The following is a 21,171-nucleotide window of genomic DNA, read 5'->3' on the forward strand; positions in this document are numbered from 1 at the left end:
GTGCCAATAATCATATTGATAGATAAAAACATGAAAGTCTAGATATAATGAGCTCAATATCTTACCCTTCTATATAAGGGAATGGGCCCCTTGGGATAATGCGAGCCGAGGAACTACTGTAGCGCTGCAATAAACAAATACTCAGAAGGGAAGTAAATGGAAGGGACATAGATCCCATGCTAAGCAGAGTTGAGGAGGCAGATTGAAGAAACGCCAACTGATCCATAGGGACAATATAGGTGTGAAACATGTCGCCCACCAATTAGGGTTAAAGGATACCTTTTCTTTCCCTACTTCTCTTCTCCCTTTTGGTAGAGTGGAGGAATATCATTTCCTTGATCACTCCTTGTTTTTAATCGTGACCTAGACCCCTCACTAATAATAAAAACACTGATGTCAGGGTCTAGAGCCATTTTTAATATACCCATTCTAGCTTTTCACTTCTCCTCGTACACCTGAATCTACACCTACATGTAACCACGGCATGCATCTAAAAAGATCTCTGGCCAAGAACCCCCCAGAGGGGCCCGTCGGAGACCGCAGCGCCAGCCCGATGAGGAGCAGGCCCTATTATGAAGCATAACACCAATTGGGTGTGTGAGGTCCCAACTTCTACTTTTAGTAGTGCCTCTCTGACTTGTAGTCCTTCCTTTGGAACAGTGTACCTTATTTATTTGTATTCTAAAAATAAAATCAACAAGAATTCTAACAGTTTGACCTGTGACAGGTCCTTATTATTGGTGACACACCAGGCCGCAAACCTCACCCAGCACAGACGTATTTTGTGGAGGGAAGCCAGCTGCCAAAATGACTGACTACAGGAGGAAGAATAAATGCAGTCAACTGCTGCCACTCAATCTGCACTCATGGAGGTGTAGATTGTGCATGCCTAGGCTAAAGATCCTGCTCTGCTGCTAACTGAAGATCTTCCATAAGTGGAAGCCTGATCTGAGCACAGATAATGCCTAGAATTTCCAGGTACCACACTTTCCTGACTCAATCAGGAGCCACGATGATGTCTTAGCCCAGTCCTTCCTGCTCTTCACAATTAAGACACAAGAGCCAGGTGGATGAAATTAGTACAAGATTCCATGCTCCACTTTATTCAGAACATGTCCGAGAGAGCCTTCTTGGAAAATTCAACATGCAAAATTTCTGAAATTGTTTGACGGTGAGAAAAAGATCTGGCCAGGGTACTACCCATTGCTGGAAAATGCCCTGTGCCACCTCAGGATGTTACCACTGTTTGAGATGCGCCAGGCACTGTTGACTGAATTAGTTTGCCTTGGTGTTAAAAACCCCCTCCAAATAGAACACGACCATGAAAATGCCCTGATGCTTCAGAGTGCTTCTTAGCATAGAACCCATCATGTACTGTTTGTGGCAATACCACAAGCTGGTGGTTTTGTCAGCGAGAACCAGATCAAATCTTCCTTTAATCAATGGTAGGAAGGTTTTCAGTGCCTCCAACAGGCTTATGCAGAGACAGGTCTGCCAGGGAGACAACAAGCATTCTGATGTCCACCATTCCCAGATAAACACTATCACAACAATGACACATCACTCACCTGTAGGAAAGTGGCTTCTTCCTAGCATTGTTACCCCCACTTTTTGCCTGATGTTCGTGTGTTTGAACTGTAGCTCACAGATACTTCTGACCAGGACCCCCCAAACCCCCCCCCCCCCCCAAAAAAATATTTAGTCGTTGGTAACCTTTCACATCCACAATTTGCATACCGGTGCACGCATGTAAGCCCCTAGTATATGGTACCCAGGGCATTGGTGCACCGGGGGTCCCTTACGGGCTGCAGCATGTATTATGCCACCCATGGGAGCCCTTGCAAACTAAGACTGCAGGCCTGCCATTACAGCATGCGTGAAAGGGTGCATGCACCCTTTCACTGCCAAACCTGGCCACTGCACTTAGACATTACAAGTCACCCCTCTGGTAGCCCTTCAGCCAAAGGGCAGGGTGGATGTCTAGGTGTGATGGTATCCTTCCATGAGCAGGATGCCCCTACAGACCTCAGACTTCATTTCTGGGGCTTTGTAAGTGCAGGGAAGCCATCTTAAGGTAGGTATTGGACACCATTCACCGAGTGGTCGAACTACACAATGGCTACCCCGTTTGGTATCAAACATGTTGGAATCATGCAATTAGACCGATTCCAGTGTTAGTTGCATACCACCATATACTCTAGGGGTTCCTGGGGATCCCCCAGTTCTGCCTGTGCAGCCTTGCCGGGTCCAGCTGCCAGCTCACATTGCTGCTGACACCCCAGACACAGCTCTGCTCTCCTGCTGGTGAGCCAGGCTCAGCCCAGAGGAGCAGAACAAAGGATTTCCTGCAAGGGAGAGGTGTGACCACCTTGCCCTGTGTATTGGGTGTCTATGGGCTGGGGTGGCCTTTGAGAACCACCAGACTGCTTTTAAGGGCACATCTGGTGCCCTCCTTGCATAATCTGGTTTGAACCAGTTCCGGAACCCCAGTTCCAGCTCTGGCATGAGAGACACAAAGGACAGAACTTGACCACCCGCCTTGTCCAACTCCTCACCTAGGGAGGTGAACAGAGCTCTGGCAGGTGGCCACTTGATTGGATCATCTTGAAAATATGAAATGTAGAGGCCCCCTCGAAGCATCTGACTGGTTAGGCCAGGTGGATGATGTCCTTGACCCCCCCCCCCTGCCCCGCTCTGATAGGTGGGTGACTGCAGAGAGTGACCAATCCCCCTTTTAGAGTTATTTAAGGGCTTCCTCACAGGTGGGTCCTCAGATTCGTTAAGCAAGACTCTACAAATAAATCTGCAAGACAACATCTGCTCCAGGCCTCTGGAACCGCTGCTGGTCTTCACTGGAACCATACATGTCTGCTTTTGGTGGGAAGGCTACCACTGCAACATTGTTTCTCCAGATTCTGCAAGAATTCTGTAACATCCAAGGCTGTGCATCCTCCAGGGTCATAAGGACTCGGTTTACACCAGGAAGCACAAAGGAATCTCCCTTGGAATGAAGGAGTCGCTCCCCTGCAACCACACTCAAGACAACGTCTACTGGCTGGTGGGGTCTGCTGTCCATGGGCATCTGAAGATCCTGCAATTGTGGGCCCCTGCCCTTGCCACTACCACCCCTGTGAACTGCAAAAGATGCACTTGCCAAGGCTTGCTGCGTCTTCCTCCAGGAGATCTTCAGGCTCCAAGAAGCCCTGGCCTCTAGCACTCTGCAACATGAAGATCAACCCTTGTCCTGCAGCTCCTGCAACTTCTGTTTTGTTGTGCTGGTAAGGTGTCCTTGTGACTCAGTGTCCAGCGCCTGTGGGTCACTCTTGGGGGCTCCAGCGACTTCAGTAGGCATTCCCGTGTGCGTGGGCCAGCCCCGACTCCCCCTAATGGGTATAATCTCCTGGTCCTTGCTGGTCCCCAAAACTTTGCAAACTCTTCTGCAACTCCTGTTTGCATTTGCCATTGCTTGGTGGTGACCTGGCTGGCCACTGACCCTCCTGCAATCCAGTGATCATTGAGGAACAGCTTGTAGGTGACTCCTGGGATCTTTTGCAGCTCCTGGCCCTTGCACAGGTGGACTTGTTCTTCCACTGACTTGCAGAAACTTCATCTTCAGGTGTGTGGGGGTATTGCGCCTGCCCCACCTGGGCATCTCTGAGGATGCTGGACTGTGTCCCCTTCCTTTGCTGGTCCTCCACGTCCAAAATCGGTCCCTGGGTTCCACCGGCCTGGTCCACAGGTCATGACAGCAACTGGACAATCCGAGGCATCCATGATCTTCAGAGAGTCCCTTCTCCCCTCTGCTTTTGGGTCCCTGGTGTAGGAACTCCTGTTGCCTGGGTTTCCTAGGTTGGGGGCACTCTCCATTCATCCTCTTGCCGGCTGGTTTTCTCAGGATCTGCTGGGAAGGGTCCTGAAACCCACAAACTAACTACCACACTTACCTTGGCTGGAGTCACTTTTTCACATTTCACTTTCTGAGTAGATGGTAGAGCCCTCTCCTAGGGCCCTGCATATTTCTATGCTATTTCTGATTGGTATTTTAGGTCTATATTGTATCTCCAAAGGGAGATATACCAAAGTCAGTTTAGTAGTAGTGCTGCAATAAAGTACCCTTTATTTTTGCAACACTGTGTGGCTCTTTCTTGTGAGTAAGTTACTATCTGTCTACTGTTGTACTGCAAGTGCTTTACATTCCTCCTGGATAACCTTTAGCTGCTCGCCTCACCTACCCAGAGACAGCTTCTGCTTTCTGGACACCTATTCGATATCACTAAGGGTTGCCTGGACTCAGTATAGGGTGCCACACCATAGGTGTACACCATAAACTGAGCCGGCCTCCTACATCACCTGTGTCAGCTCTGGGTGCGGCAGGGAGAGAGGTCTGCTATTTGATCCAATTGTGGCCAAGCAGGCACTAACTCAGGCCTTTTGCAGACGCCCCTACCTACTGGATGGAATTAGTCCAGTTCTCCTGGTGCTGAACAGACAGGCTTCAGGTTCCACTGCAGAGCCCACATATGCCACCTGACACCATTAAACAGGATGCCAGGAAGCCTGAGTGCCACAAATACCCAGGACAGTGTGTGAAACATCTAACCAGATTATCTGGCAAGAAAGGTGTACATGGTTGGTTGGACTGACTTACCCTAAGATCTGCTCATAGACATAGCTGATGTTATGGCAATCAGGACGACCGTTTTGAGGCTTGGGAGATACAATGGACAAGTGTTCATCAACTCAAAAAGAGAACACACAAAAAAATGTAAGAACCAAGTTTAAACCCCACTGTGGCACCAAAAAGGACTTTGTTGGAAATAAATGTTTCAAACCTTTCAGAAATCTCAACAATGGGTGATTCAAACAACAAAGGCTGATTCTGCAACCACAAATAGTCCAAGAGGGACAACAAATAGCCTTGAACAGTGTCCAAAAAAAGTTCTTGCTGGGCCAGGGACAAAATCAATCAACAAAACGTCGGACAACTTGGCCCGGAGCAGCTTAATTTGGCTAGTGCTGCACCAAACCACAAATGTGTCCCAATGTCTGGCGTACACACATTTCTGTAGCGGGCTGTCTTACCCCAAAGGAACAAGGACAAATGATGTGAACCTCAGTGGAGAAGCAGATTGCACAAGCGTGGGTGCAGCACCTTGCCATGCTAGTGCAACAAAAGATCCTTCACAAGCAGCAGTTTGATAAGAGGACAGATGCGGTTGTCCAGATCAGGGTACCACTCTCTCCTGGCCCAATCCAATGCCACTTGGATGTCCTGGGCCCGGTCGATTTGAATCCTCGGAACTCTGGGCAGGAGAGGTAGTGGTGGGAAAGGATACAGAAGTCCAGAGGACCACTTTAGGTCCAACGCCTCTGTAGGGAGCTGGGTTCTGGTTGCAGTAACACCCCCTACACACACATTGTGCATGTCTTTACATGCAACTTTGACTGAAGTGCACTAGGTTCCTGCTAACCAGGTCCACAGTGCCAGTGTTCCTCCCTTCAAACAAGACACCTGGTGACCAGGCCCTTAGGACCTCGGTAAGTCCCAAGTAAATGGCACCCTTGGTACCTAGGGTATGGGTACTGAAGATGGCCCCTCAGAGCTGCAGCACAACTTGTGCCACTCTGAGAGACCCAGCACCAACCTTATGCAGACTGCCATTGCAGACTGAATGACCAGGTGCTCCCAAATGAGAAAGCACAACATGGCATACACCCTGTGTGCCATGTCCCCTAAAACACTGCTTGGATTATCTGAAAGTCACCCCTAAAGCAGACCTTCAGCTCCAAGGAGCAAATATGCCCCAACTATGCGTTTGTCGATTCTTAGACATAGTAAGCGTACAGGGAAGCCATTTTAAATACACTGGTCACTACGAGTTCTCCAGCTACACAATGGATTCTCTGAACACAGGGATAATTGGTATCCAAAATCTTGTATTAGTAAATATGCGGTGATTCCAGTGGTAGATTTAATACATACATACACCCAGAATGCACCTTAGACGTGCCCCTTGAGAAATCTACCAACTGTAGGTAAGCTCGCTGACTGGTTTTAGCCAGTCTGCCACCAACAAACAAGAATCTGACCTCCCGGGGGGGGGGGGGGGGGGGGGGGGGGGGGACAGCCTTTGCTTTTGAGAGGTCAAACAACAGTGTATCCAAGCTATGGTGTTACCCACTCCTTGCATCAGGATGACCTACATTCCAAGGCAGGAGGCGTGTCACACATCCAGACTGGGAACACATCTAGGGTTGGCCAGCCTGAAGTGGACACCACTTAAGAAATTCTTCCATCTTCCATGTAGTGGCATTTATGAACTCTGGTTAGGATGATGCCCACTTCCCACAGGAAGTGGTCATCTAGGGAGTGTAATGACCTCCAGGATAAGAAGTCCATTGGCTACTTTTCTTCTCTCCCCTTAACGCCCCCCTAAATTGAGTATTTAGGGGACCCCCTGATACCAGACCCTCAGATCAAGCTGGACACAAAAGGAGAAGTGGACAAGAAACTTGCTGAAACCGAGGAGCAAGACGCGCCTGGTACCAACCCTGCCGCCTCCAAAAAACTGGGAGCGCTGCTAATGCTCTGCAAATCGTAAAGAAGAACTCCCTTGGAGTGGAGGAGCTGCTCTCCTGCATTCGCAGGCACCCAAGAATAGACAGTGAAGGCTAGGACTGCCAAAAAACAGACGCCGGACATCACCTCTGCACCCAAGCCACCTAGCCCGAGCTGAAGTCAGCCACCGGTGTCAGCGTGGTCTCCAGGCCCTCCAGAGATGAAGTCCACCTCAAGCTTGAACCTGGTCCTGCAGACCACCCCAGGTCCACTCCTGCAGCAATTTTGTGACAGGCCCGATCCCCATAGAGTTACACGGGGCACTCAACACTGAACTGCACCCAGCCACACCTGTGCCACACAAGTTGACCTGTCGCCTTGCCCCATACTGACCCTAAGTCCAGGAGACTGGTCCCATAAGTCGCTGTACTATAACTGTATGCAGTCCTTGTTCTTCCTCCAGGATATCCATAGGATAACATTGGTGCATCTAAAAAGTGTATTAAGAGTCTATTTTTGAAAACTATAAAAATTCATAACTCAAAAAGGTACGCACCTGATTCCGATGATCTTGGTATCTAAATTTATATTAAAGTATTATTTTTTTTTTAAATTGGTGTCAGATTTCATTGAGTGTTGTTTCACTTACTGCATGAGTGTTTGTCTTACATATTTAGTACTACCATCTGATATGCCTAACTGCTCGACCACACTACCCAGAAAGAGAGCATTTGGGATGTAATTTGTGCCTCTGCGATACCTCTGCTGATTGATTGGACTCTTGGCAGTGTACCTCATTTTGGTCCACTATATGAAGAGCAAGCTTCCTACAGAGTCTCAGTGAGAGACCCTCTCTGGCAACTCAAACATGCAAAAGCGCTGACATTGCGCATTTTCGATGGTGGCAAGTAGATTGAGCCGTGGTTCCACCTCTTCATAACAGACATGTGCCACCTCTGGCAGTAGCTGCCATTTGTGGTCTACTTGGCATCTGTGGCTGAGTTCACTCCCCCATGCTCTCTGGAGATCTCACCAGGTGGTTTACCGCCAGAGAAATTATGTTGCAGTCTAGAAGTGTATAGACTCCAGGCACAGGACTAAAGACCCTACCCATATAGCACTTTTGTTTTTGCAGTACCACATGGCCAGTGGTGTTTGATCACCTGCAACAGCCTTCCTCAGATGGTGATCAGGAAGGCCTTGAACTCCAAGTCACCCTCAAGTCCAACAAATTCATGTGAAGCAAAGCTTCCCAGATGGCCTCCCCAACCCAGAGGCAATGCATTAGTCACACCTGTCAAATCTGGGTGGAAAAGGGAGAGGGCTTTGCCACTCACCCAATTATAGTCCAACAGCCAACACTAAAGATCTTTTGCAGACTCCACGGAAATCAGGATACAATCTGACAAATTGTTCTGTTGGTGTGCCAATAGGACTTCAGATCCCATTGCAGAGCCTGCATGTTGCACTAGCAAGATGCAGAAAAACCAGCAATCTCAGTAATCTATGTTAATATCCAGAAGAGTCAGAAACATCTAGATCATAGCTCAAATTTCCTAAACTCTGCTCTGGGGGACAAGCAAAACACTGTACAATATCTAGAATGGCTCTGATGAATGGGAGTGTGTTGAAAGGATTTGGGTGTGACTTTGGCACGTTGATACTGAACCCCTCAATGATATTCGGTGGTCCGTCGTCATCTCGAGGTGACTGACAATTGCCTGGGGCGAGAGCCTTCAATAGCTAGTCGTCAAAGAATGGGGAGAATGGTACTACAACAACCAAAGGTGTGCTGCAACCACTGTGGTTACTTTTATGAACACCTGAATGGCACTGGGGCACCAAAAAGGGAGCACTGAAAACGCTCATGGCCCTTCTGAACTGCAGATAGTGCCTGTAAGACGGGGATATGGGATTACACATCCTGCAGGTCAAAGGACGGAGTCCGAACTGACAGTTTGGGGGGCAGGGGGGTGGTGGTGGTGGTAGGGGGGAGCTCTTGTCTGATGAGATAGCTTGCTACCCTTTGAGGAAATGCCAAATCCTGCACCTGACAGGTTGGCTGTGTCCCACGAAGGACAAACTAAAGATGTTTTGAGTCTATGGCAGCTGGAGGTGCACGAACTGAGCTGCTCACTGTCCTTAATGCTCTTGGCCTGGTCTTTGTGATCTGCGGCCTCTTTGTGATCCGCGGCCTCTGCCATGATAGGCCTTGAAGAACTATTATGCTGGTAGAGGAATGTGTGACAGTCCCTACAAGGTTTAAACCTTGTAGTTTTAGAAGAGGAAATGTTCCATTGCACTTTAGAGAAAAGAGGCATTGTGATTTAAAAAAAAAAAAAACGTGCTAACTGACCAGGAAAATGTGGGCATGAGCTCCAAATCCACGTACGATGGCACAGAAACAGGGAACTAGCACAAGTACAAGGATGGCGTTCATATGCAGCTCCGTATTTAGCTCTAGGACAGAATGAAGTTGAAACGGAACAGCACTGTGCAACTTATCAGGGAGCAGGAGTAATGCGGTTTGCATTTTCCTGATCCAGTCGGGTTAAGTGCTAGGGGATATTTTTAAGCCGAGGAATCTGCAGTTAGAAGTACCCATAAGAATGCTGCAATTTGCCCAGATGCCAGTACCACATTTATCAACATAGCTTGTAGTTATCCTGTAGGGATTTAAAGGAAGGAATGACATTATCAGGACAGTTACACACTCATGGAATTAAGATACACAAATATACAAAATGTTACTATTTGCCAACTATTGACATGTGTTCCACCGAAAAGCACTTAACCGGATGACTGCTTTACCAGAATAGGCCAACCAGGCTTCTTCAGACAACCATCATGCTTGAGCCAAGTATACTGTTGCTTTTCAGTGCCTGCAATGAGCTTCCCCAGTGACTAAAATTCACAGTATATTAATCAAAAGGGCTGATAAAACAAATTACTACAAACCTGAACATGATTCCTTCAGAGAATGGGTCCAGGCTGTCTACAAGTTCTAGTTCAGCATCACCTCCCAAAGTCAACATCTGATAATTCTCCTTCAGTTTATTTGTTATGACATTAAAACCAGCCATGAATTCATTAAGTCTTTGTTTTCGAAGATCCTCATATGCTCTTCTGAAGTTGTCTCTTTCATTAGTGATTTCATCTAATTCAGCTACACGCTGTAAGTACAGTTCTTCCTATGAAATGAAAGTCACAATCAGAATGTAGTCTCATAAGTGGCCAGGTACTCATACAAAATAACAGTTACCTTGTCTTCATAAAAAGTATACATCTAGAAATATGCTCTGGCACTGAACTCAATACATTTTAAACACTGCTCTACTTGCAAGACAAAATATGGCATCAAAGAATAATTTCAGAAATGGAGCCATGCTGGCATACTCACAGAGGAACGCATGACCTACAAAAGATGTCATCTGCACTTATGCTATCAGTTGTGAGAATACTTTCCAGCACCACAAAAGCAAGGAAGCGACCAGCCATTGGATGTGTTACAATCTTCCACAACCCCTCCTTATTTCCTAACCAATAACTGTCAAGTCAAGAGGCCAATGAATTGCCTGTGTCACATCTAACAGAAAAACGTTTTATGAAAATAGGATACATCTTCATGTATGGCAATTCCATTGCTCTGAATCCATAGGCTCGCTGCCATTACAGACGTGAAGCGCAGGGTACAGCACAAATAATGGATTTCATAGCTGTTCAATAGAGAACATCTAGCCCAGGTCACGTGGTAACGGCTGAACACCCCTCCCAGATCCATATCACCAACAAAATGTAGTTTAGTTTCCCTCCAGAGATGGAGCTAAACAGATACACAGTAAACAAGGGTAGTAAGGGTGAAAGATGCCGCACGTCTGCGGAGTAACAACCAGTGTAGTTAATGAATGCCAATGAAGTTAGAGACTGGTGCCAGGTGCCTTACTACCCAGTAGGCACAAACTTGTGTACCAAAGTACACAGTAACATCAAAAACAATGTGACTACAGCACACAGAAATGTACAGTCCAATCACGTAATGAGGATATGTATCCCTGGTAGTATAGTCGAGGATGGAGAGAGAACAAAATGTGAAGATCCCAAGTTGGTAATGAACAGTGTCTTTAATCGTAGGCACAGTTTGCCTCAGGATTATGCAGTCTTCAAGATACAGACAACACGTGTTTCGTCACTCAGGTGACTTCATCAAGGCTGGGCCGTCCGGCCAAGGAAGCGAAACTTGAAAGAAACCCATGATAAGGCAAGTGCGCCTTATGCAGTAGGTGGCAATCTTGTAGTATAGAATGTATATATGAGGTGATAACCTCACAGCAATAGGTGTAGAGGGTCCCAGTGGTGACCAGGTAAAGTTGAGGAAGGCCCTGATAAGCCTCAAGTCAAAACCCTCCGTACGGGGCCGGAACACTTGAGCAGTCATAGACGCGCTTTCTATCGACTGCTCCAGTGCTCCGGCCTTGTATGGGGGCAGATTTGGAGCCGCCCTAGCATAAACCAGTTTGCACCGGTCCAGGGACCCCCAGTCCCTGCTCTGGTGCGAAAAAGGACAGGGGAGTGACAACTCCCCTGTCCATCACCACCCCAGGGGTGGTGCTCAGAGCTCCTCGAGATGACCACTCGATTCTGCCATCTTGAAACCAAGATGTGAAGAGGCCCTGAGAGCATTTGAGTGGCCAGGTCAGGCAGGTGACGTCAGAGACCTCTCCTCATTAATGGCCACCTTGCAAGGTGACCAAACCCCTGTTTAGGGATATTTAGGGACTCCCTAGTGCGTGGGTCCCCAGATTCAACATGCAAGACTCCATCAGGACTCCTCTGCATTGTTTACTACTTCTTCTGGCCACTGGAACTGCAACTGGACTCTTCAGGAACCAACAAGACCGCAACTCCCAAAACGACCTCGCATTGCAACATTGTGCCCACGGCTCCTCCAAGAAACTGCAACATTTCCCTGGCTGTGTATCCTTTGGGGTCGGCGAGGCTTCAGCCTGCACCAAGAAGAAGGAATCTCCCTTGGAGTGAAGGAGTTACTACCCTGCATCTGCAGGCACCTACAGCAACAACATCCGGCTGTGTGGATCTGTTCTCCTCTGGAACTGCGTGTATCCTGCATTCAGGTGGTGGTCTGGAGTGGTCCCCTTGGTCCTCTCTGCCCGCTGTCCAACTGGGAGACTGAGCCTGTGCCTCTCCTTGCAGGACAGTACTCTTGTGCAATCAACTCTAGAAGCACCCAAGGCTGGTTGACTCCTGCTCCAAGGGATCATCAGGCTCAGAGTAGCCCTGGCCTCCAGCACTTCATCCTACCAAGAAGTCTCCCCTCTGGTGCTCCAGTGACGTGGGACTCTTCTCCAGTTGTGCTAACTGGGCCTCACTGCAACTTACTGGGGCTGCTGCAAGCGGGTTGCTTGTGGTTGCTGCGACTGCTTCTGCTGACTGATTGTGGAGGGTCATCCCAGACTCCCTCCAAGGGCCCCGTCCCCTGGACCTTGCTGGTCCTCTTCAGCCTTGCAACTCTTCTTTTGCTTCTTCTTGCATTTACCAAGGTTTGTTGGTGGGTCACCTAAACCACTGACCATCTGCGACCTGACCGACATGGGACACCACCTGCACCACTCCAAGGACTCTTCTTCCGCTCCTGGGCTCGACAGCTGGTCTTCTGTGGATGAAGATCCAGGTCGATTGGGTAAGAAGGGTGGGTAGTGGCTCCTGCCTCCACTGGACACTCCATCGTGGACTGGACTCTGTCCCCTTCTGCCAGAATCCACCTTTGGTTTCTTCTAGACTGGTCCTGTTCTTGCACAATCCATTTTCTAAGTCCTCTTATTAGTCCTTGTAAAGACCAGGTACTTACCTCTGCTCTCCTGGTCGCTCGGGGTCACTTAGGTAATCACCTCTTGGGGTTCCTAGTTCTCCCAGTTTTCCTCTAACAACTCCATACCCTTGGGTGGGGGGACATCTAGTGTTGGGCTCCGAGTGTTACAAGTTGTTTTTCTTCAAAGAAGTCTTTTCGAGTCACAAGACCGAGGGACTCCTCCCTTCCGGTTCCATTGCGCATGGGCGTCGACTCCATTTTAGATTGTTTTCCCGCAGAGGGTGAGGTAGGAGTTGTGTATATAGTAAAGGTGCCCATGCAATGGAGTAAGTATGTATGTACATAATGTGTATAAAAGTGATATATATTTACAAATTTACAAGTTTCATCAACCTATAATGTACAATTTTCATCAACTTATAACGGCTACAGGCTCCCGGGGAGGCGGGAGGGCGAATGTGAATCTGCAGCGTCTCATGCCACGAACAGATGTACACTGGGTAAGTGACATTTTCCGTTCAATGGCATGTGTAGCTGCAGATACACATGCTGTGCATAGACTAGTAAGCAGTTATCTCCCCAAAAGCGGTGGTTTAGCCTGTAGGAGTTGAAGTTGTCTGAAATAATGTTCGTAATACAGCCTGTCCTACTGTGGCTTGTGTTGTTAACACATCTACACAGTAATGTTTTGTGAATGTATAAGGCGTAGACCATGTGGCTGCCTTACAGATTTCTGTCATAGGTATATTTCCTAGAAAGGCCATTGTGGCACCTTTCTTCCTAGTGGAGTGTGCCTTTGGTGTAATAGGTAGATCTCTTTTTGCTTTAATATAGCAGGTCTGAATACATTTCACTATCCGCTACTGAGTCTGGTTGTGGAAAAAAGACTGGGAGTTCCACGGTTTGGTTTAGGTGGAACGGTGATATGACCTTTGGTAAGAATTTGGGATTTGTATGGAGAACCACTATGTTTATGTAGTTGTATAAAGGGTTCTTGTATAGTAAATGCTTGTATTTCACTTACACTTCTAAGAGATGTGATAGCTATTAGGAAGGCTACTTTCCAGGTTAAGTATTGTATCTCACAAGAATGCATGGGTTCGAATGGTGGACCCATGAGTCGTGTTAATACAATATTGAGGTTCCACGAGGGAACTGGTGGTGTTCTCGGGGCTATGATTCTTTTTAAACCCTCCATAAATGCTTTGATGACTGGGATTCTAAAGAGTGATGTTTTAATGTGTAATCTGCAGATAGGCAGATATTGCTGTGTGATGTATTTTAATGGAAGAAAATGCTAGATTAGATTTTTGTAAGTAATAAGTAGCTTACAATGTCTTTGGCGGAAGCATGTAGTGGTTAAATTTGATTATTATGGCAGTAATAAAAAAATCTTTTCCATTTGTTTGTGTAACAATGTCTTGCAGTAGGTTTTCTAGCTTGTTTAATGACCTCCATACATTCTTGTGTAAGGTCTAAATGTCCAAATTCTAAGACTTCAGGAGCCAGATTGCTAGACTGAGCGATGCTGGATTTGGGGTGTCTGATCTGTTTGTTTTGAGTTAACAGATCTGGTCTGCTTGGTAGTTTGATATGAGGTACTACTGACAGGTCCAGTAGTGTTGTATACCATGGTTGGCGAGCCCAGGTTGGTGCTACTAGTATTAGTTTGAGTTTGTTTGGACTCAATTTGTTTACCAGATGAGGAAGGAGTGGGAGAGGGGGAAAAGCGTAAGCAAATATCCCCGACCAACTCATCCATAACGCATTGCCTTTGGACTGAGGGTGTGGATACCTGGACGCAAAGTATTGGCATTTTGCGTTTTGTTTTGTTGCGAATAGGTCTATTTCTGGTGTTCCCCAGCGTAGAAAATAAGTTTGTAGTGTCTGGGGATGAATTTCCCATTCGTGTGTTTGTTGGTGATCTCGACTGAGATTGTCGGGCAACTGGTTTTGAATCCCTCGGATGTACTGTGCTATTCGGCAAATGTGTGTGAATAGTCCAATGCCAAACCTTTTGTGCTAAGAGACACAGTTGTGATGAGTGTGTCCCTCCTTGTTTGTTTAGATAATACATTGTTGTCATGTCTGTTTTGACGAGAATGTGTTTGTGGACTATTAGCGGTTGAAATGATTTCAATGCTAGAAACACTGCTAACAGTTCTAAATAATGTATATGCGTTTGCCTTTGTTGAACGTCCCATTGTCCCTGTATACTGTGGTGGTTGAGGTGTGCACCCCACCCTATCATGGAAGCATCTGTTGTGATCACGTATTGAGGCACAGGGTCTTGGAATGGCCACCCTTGGTTTACATTTATAGGATTCCACCATTGAAGCGAGGAGTGTGTTTGGCGGTCTATCAACACTAGATCTTGAAGTTGATCCTGTGCTTGTGTCCATTGTGTTGCTAGGCACTGTTGTAAGTCTTGCGTTTGGGACAATGGATATGCATGCAGACATCATGCCTAGATGTTTCATTACCAACCTCACTTGATAGTGTTGGTTTGGGTGCATGTTGAGTATTACATTTTGGAAGGCTTGTACCCTTTGTGGACTTGGAGTGGCAATCCCTTTTTGTGTGTTGATTGTTGCTCCTAAGTATTGTTGTATTTGACACGGTTGCAGATGTGATTTTTGGTAGTTTATGGAGAACCCTAGTTTCTGAAGGGTTTCTATGACTTATTTGGTGTGTAGAAGACACTGTTGTTGAGTGCTGGTTTTTATTAACCAATCGTCTAAGTAAGGGAATACGTGCATGTGCTGTCTCCTGATATGAGCAGCTACTACTACAAGGCATTTTGTGAATACCCTTGGGGCTGTTGTTATCCCGAATGGTAACACTTTGAATTGGTAATGCACGCCTTGGATTACAAACCTCAAGTATTTCCTGTGGGAAGGATGTATGGGTATGTGGAAGTAAGCATCCTTGAGATCTAATGTTGACATGTAGTCCTGTTTGAGCAATGGAATCACATCTTGAAGTGTTACCATGTGAAAATGATCTGATTTGATGTAAAGATTTAGTGTTCTGAGGTCTAATATGGGTCTCAGTGTTTTGTCCTTTTTTGGAATTAGGAAATACAGGGAGTAAACACCTGTTCTTTTTTGATGGTTGGGTACTAGCTCTATTGCTTCTTTTTGTAACAATGCTTGGACTTCCAGTTGCAACAGGTCTAAGTGTTGTTTGGACATGTTGTGTGCTCTTGGAGGCACATTTGGTGGCAAATGTAGGGATTCTATGCAATAACCATGTTGGATAATGGCTAGGACCCACACGTCCGTAGTTATGTGTTCCCAATTTCGGTAATAATCTGTGAGTCTACCCCCCCACCGGTGTTGTGTGGTGGGGGGTTTGTGACGTTGGAGTCACTGTTTAGTTTGTGGGGTTTTTGGGCTATGGAATTTCCCTCTTGTTTTAGGGAACTGTCCACCCCTATATTGTCCACGAAAACCTCCTCTTTGATATTGTCCCTGGTATGTGGGTCTGGCTTGTGAGGTGGAAGGCTCTGTGGTCTAGGCCCGAAACCCCCCTCTAAAGTGCGGCTTCCTAAAAGTGCCTCTGCTCTGTGGGGAGTAGAGCGCGCCCATGGCTTTGGCCGTGTCAGTGTCTTTTAGTTTGTCTATTGCTGTGTCCACCTCCGGCCCAAACAATTGTTGTCCGTTGAAAGGCATATTCAGAACAGCCTGCTGGATTTCTGGCTTAAATCCAGAGGTACGTAGCCACGCGTGTCTCCGAATGGTTACTGCTGTGTTTACTGTTCTGGCCGGCGTGTCTGCTGAGTCCATAGCCGACCTTATTTGGTTGTTGGAGATAGTTTGGCCCTCCTCGACAACCTGTTGAGCACGTTTCTGGAACTCTTTGGGAAGGTGTTGAATGAAATGTTGCATTTCATCCCAATGTGCCCAGTCGTATCTTGCCAGTAGAGCTTGCGAATTGGCAAGTCGCCATTGATTGGCTGCTTGTGCTGCCATCCTTTTGCCTGCTGCATCGAATTTCCGACTTCCTTTGTCGGGTGGTGGTGCGTCTCCAGAAGTTTGTGAGTTTGCCCTTTTCTGGACTGCTCCTACTACCACCGAATCAGGAGTTAACTGCTGTGTAATGTACACAAGGTCCGTAGGCGGAGGTTTATATTTCTTCTCCACCCTAGGTGTGATGGCTTTGCTTTTGACTGGGTCTTGAAACACTTGTTTGGCGTGTTTTAACATGCCTGGTCACATTGGCAAACTTTGATATTGGCTGTGTGTTGATGACAGGGTATTGAACAAGAAGTCATCTTCTATGGGCTCTGCATGCAGTGCTACGTTATGAAAAGTAGCTGCCCTGGAAACCACCTGCATGTAAGCAGTACTGTGCTCCGGTGGTGATGGCCTTGTCGGGTAGCAATCCGGACTATTATCGGAGACCGGTGCGTCGTACAGATCCCATGCATCTGGGTCATCCTGGCTCATCCCTGTGCGCGTTGGTGACTGAATCATTGGGAGTGTTGCTACTGGGGATAGATGTGGCTAGTGTGGTGGCGATGGCTGAGGAGAACACTGTGGTGGTGTTTTTTCTTTAGCCACCTTAGCTTTTGGCTGCATTTCCGCCTCAGAATGCAAGCTTCCGCTTCATTTTGATTGGAGGAAGATTTCTGATTTTCCCCGTGTCTTTTTGTATATGGAGCCTTCTCTGGGTATGGTCTAGCTCTCCCATGCCCAGCTCTTGTTCAAACCTGTGGCCTTGTAACTGTGAGGAAAGTCCCTGGTCTTCTGTATAGGAGCTGTGTTTCAGCTCAGGCTGCGTGTTTCGGCACCTAAACCTTTTCTGCAGTCTTTTTCGGCTACGAAGAAACCTTTTTGGTTTTTGTGGTGCCGACCTCTTGGTGCCAAATTGGCTCGGAACCGGTATCTCGGTGCAGAGTCTGTTCAGAGCCGGTATCTCGACTGGAGTCGGATGCCTTCGGCTGCTGGGAGGCCTTGTTAGGTGCCGATGTTTGGTCACACTGCTTCCGGGTAAAGCCATAGCCTGTTGGCGGTGGCGTCCCCTGGGCCTTCATGATTTTGGAGTGAGTTTTTGCCGAGGCTGGTTTACTAACTGGTTTATTGCTTCGTCGGCTGCTCACTCTCTGGCTCGTCGGAGTCCGAATCTGGAATGGAGAATGTCTCCTCTTCTTCGACGTCGAGATGTCCAGCCGGTGTCGACGCCATATGAAGTCTTCGAGCTCTACGATCCCGCAGTGTCTTTTTGGATCGAAATGCCCGACAGGCCTCGCACGTATCCTCTTTGTGTTCGGGAGACAAACACAGATTACAGACCAAGTGTTGGTCTGTATAAGGATACTTAGCGTGGCATTTGAGGCAGAAGCGGAATGAGGTCCGTTCCATGAGCTTTGAGGATGCACGCGGTCGGGTCGACCAGGCCCCGCCGAGGAGTGGAAGCCCCGAAGGGCTGCCGGAGATGATCTTTTCTTCAGTATTGATGTGCTAGCACTAACCCGGTACCGAGTGCAAACAATACCGTCGAATTTTCCGATTAATATCTATCTTTTCCGAACCGAAACACGGCGCGAAGAGGAACACGTCCGAACCCGATGGCGGAAAAAAACGATCTAAGATGGAGTCGAAAGGGAGGTGTCCCTCGGTCTCGTGACTCGAAAAGACTTCTTAGAAGAAAAACAACTTGTAACACTCAGAGCCCAACACTAGATGGCAGGATAGTGCACAGCATGTGTATCTGCAGCTACACATGCCATCGAACACATACTTATCTCCAGTTGGTGGGACTGCCTATAAGTAATCTAGTGTGGTGTTACTATAGTAAAGTACCTTTATTTTTGTAGCACTGTGTGGTTTCTTCCATGTGTGATATGTTGCTGTGTGACTATTGTGGTATTGCATAAGCTTTGCCTGTCTCCTAGATAACTCTTGGCTGCTCATCCACAGCTACCTCTAGAGTGCCCTTGCTTCCTAGACACTGCCTACATTCAATAATAGGGATCGCCTGGACCTAGTATAAACTGCCAACACCATAGGTGTCCACCAAACACCATGCCAGCTTCCTACAGCTTAGACTGTCTGCTGTCCCCAAAGGTAGTCCTCATCTGGAATCCACGCCTGGGTTCCACCGACCTGGTTCACGGGTCACTGTAGTAACTTGACAGCTGAGGTCCCCATTGACTTCATTGGGAGGTTCCAAAACAACTTCACACCATGCACCTGGGCTCCCTGGTATAAGTACTTCACTTCTGAGTATCCACAGGTGGGGGCCCTCTTGAACCTTGCCTTATCCCAATGGGATTCCTCAGGGTCCTCTGGGAAGGGTCCTGAAACATAAAAACTCTAAACGCGACTTCCCCATGTTATCCTATGACACCTGACCCAGGGTAACATCTCTGCACATGGGCCCCTGGGGAAACCTAGTTGTAGGAAGCTGGCCTGTGGCGAGTACCTAAGGTAATTACCTTGGAATACTCGTCATTTAACTCAGTTCAAACTGGACAATGCATGTGCTAGTTAACTGTCCTATACATATTTGCCTGCCTGTGGTGAAAGAGTATAATGTGTTTATGTTGAATACTTTATGTAATCTCATTTCAGTATCGCACTATGATCTATCATAATTTCCACCTTGCTTTGGTGGGAAAAGTATAAAAATAGTTAACAAAGACTATCTAAACCATTTTGCATTTCAAGAATTATATGGGGCAAACAGCGCTAAATGGAGCAAGACCCCGTCACCAGGATGGACTTCACTATTCCAGGCATTAGTCCGTGGCTGAAAACAAAAAAAAACAAGGAATGCAAAATACCCAATGAAACAGGAGTGAGAGGTGATGGACAATGAGACCTCTCCACATGTTGCCGGACCCACAGTGTCAGCTCAATGGCCTTCATCAAGACAGTAATTTCTAGTGAATGTATCAACAGAATTCCAGGTTGCTGCTTTACATATTTCAGAAAGAAGAACGTTCTTGGCCCAAGCAGCAGTCAATGCCTTTCTTCTAGTAGACTATGCTTTAGGTTTACAAGGTAGTGGCAGGTTTGCTGACAGGTAACATATAGTACAGAAACCAATCCATTGAGCAACAGTCCTGTGCCTGAAGGATCATAATTTACAAAAAGATGATTAGTCTAATGGTTTCAGGTTTACCTAAATAAAATATTGGGAACCCTTTTAAATCCGGCGAGTGTAGAGTTCTTTCTGCTGGAGATAATGGATTAGAGAAAAATACAAGAAGAGAAATAGCTGAACATGAAATTCTGATACAACTTTGAGCAGAAAAGTAAAATGTGTCCTTAATACTACCCTGGTGTGACGAAAAATCAAATAGGGCTCCATAGCCACAAAAGATTCAGCAATGTGGCCTTATGAATAGGCTCTAACGGAGGAACTATTACATTAGAAAGTACTAGATTTATTTCTATCGGGGGAGCAGGCCTTTTGAAGGGAGGATAGGTCTTTTTAAGCCTTTCTAAAAAGTTTTACTCAGTGGAGTTGTAAACAATGATCTCTGAATCAGTCCTTTAAGCGCAACAGAGGCTGTGTACGTTGACAGATGAAACTTTTAAGTTGATTGTGTCAAACTTAATAGATAAAGATAACATTCGCCTGACACGAAAATGGATCATGGTTATTGCTGAGGCACCTAATTGAAAATTCTTTTCACTTAAAAGTTTAACAGCTCCTGGTAGATCGTCTATTTGCTTCCTTAAGAACCTTCATACAGTCTAGGTAGTAGATGTAGATGCTCATAATGAAGGACTTCAGGATCCATGAGGCAAATTCAAAGAGTGTACATTTGAGTGGAGGATCTTTCCCCTATTCTGGGTAGAAGCTTGTGGTTGCATGACTGTCTTTTGTGGGTTTTGAGTGAGTGGTAAAATAGCTCTGAAAACTAGCATTGGCTAGGCCAATCTGGAGCAATTAGAATAGTGGTTGCAGCAGATATTTTGAACCTCATGACTGATGGTTAAAGTGGTCTTGGAAGAAAAGTGTATACAAATATGTTCAACGGAGTAATCAAAAAAGCACTATCCACAAATTGTGGGTGCAAACATTATGGATAAGTAGTCAGTGCATTTTACATTTATTTCTGAGGCAATTTAAGTATGTCCACGAAACAAGAGTTTTGAAAGTGTGTAAAACGTTACTGGAGGTCTTATTTCTGGTTTTCATAAAAATGACAATTAGGTATGCATGGCAATTGGCGATCTAGTAGATACTTCGCTTTAAGCATTACATTTCTCTCTAGCAGCAAAGGACAAGTTATTTACCTTTGGTAATGCCTTATCCGGGAGACTATATCTAGCTGCAGATTCCTTTCCTTTGAATTCTCCCAAGGTGTCAGACTGGATCTGGAAGATTTTCGTAAACAGTATTACTCCATGCCGATCAGCTCCACATCAGTCGGTGTTGTCCACTCTGGAAATTACGCTGCATTTCCTATACAGGCTCCACCCAGGCACACCAACGTCTGTTTCTTTTCAAGACTTTCTATGCCAGACGCATGGAGCCATGAAGAACACTGACCACTGGTGTGTCAAAACTAGGTACCTGTAAAGGAAGCCCCCGCCCCTAGAAATACGTTTGCAGAACGGGGATGATGGGTGAGTCAGTAATGAATCTGCGGCTAAATTTAGTCTCTTCCAGATAAGGCGTTACCGAAGGTAGTCAACTTGTCCAACTGATAGAGACTTCTAGCTGCAGATTCCTTACCTTTCATTAGATACGCAATATAGAAACGTGCCTCTTTTAGACATGGTCACTCCACCATTTTGCCTCGTATTCGATGCAATTGTGACAA

The 21,171-nt window shown here is 46.6% G+C and overlaps 1 protein-coding gene across 1 annotated transcript in view; it reads right to left on the reverse strand.

Annotated features, from left to right (window-relative positions):
- The window catches only part of SMC4 (structural maintenance of chromosomes 4), a 451,201-nt gene that overhangs the window by 55,685 nt on the left and 374,345 nt on the right, over positions 1-21,171 (reverse strand). Inside the window, exon 22 of the mRNA XM_069213253.1 lies at positions 9,518-9,750. Coding sequence (XP_069069354.1) covers positions 9,518-9,750 — 233 coding nt within the window. The remainder of the gene's footprint in view (positions 1-9,517; positions 9,751-21,171) is intronic.

The sequence above is a fragment of the Pleurodeles waltl genome, chromosome 11 (assembly GCF_031143425.1).
Source record: "Pleurodeles waltl isolate 20211129_DDA chromosome 11, aPleWal1.hap1.20221129, whole genome shotgun sequence".
NCBI lineage: Eukaryota > Metazoa > Chordata > Amphibia > Caudata > Salamandridae > Pleurodeles > Pleurodeles waltl.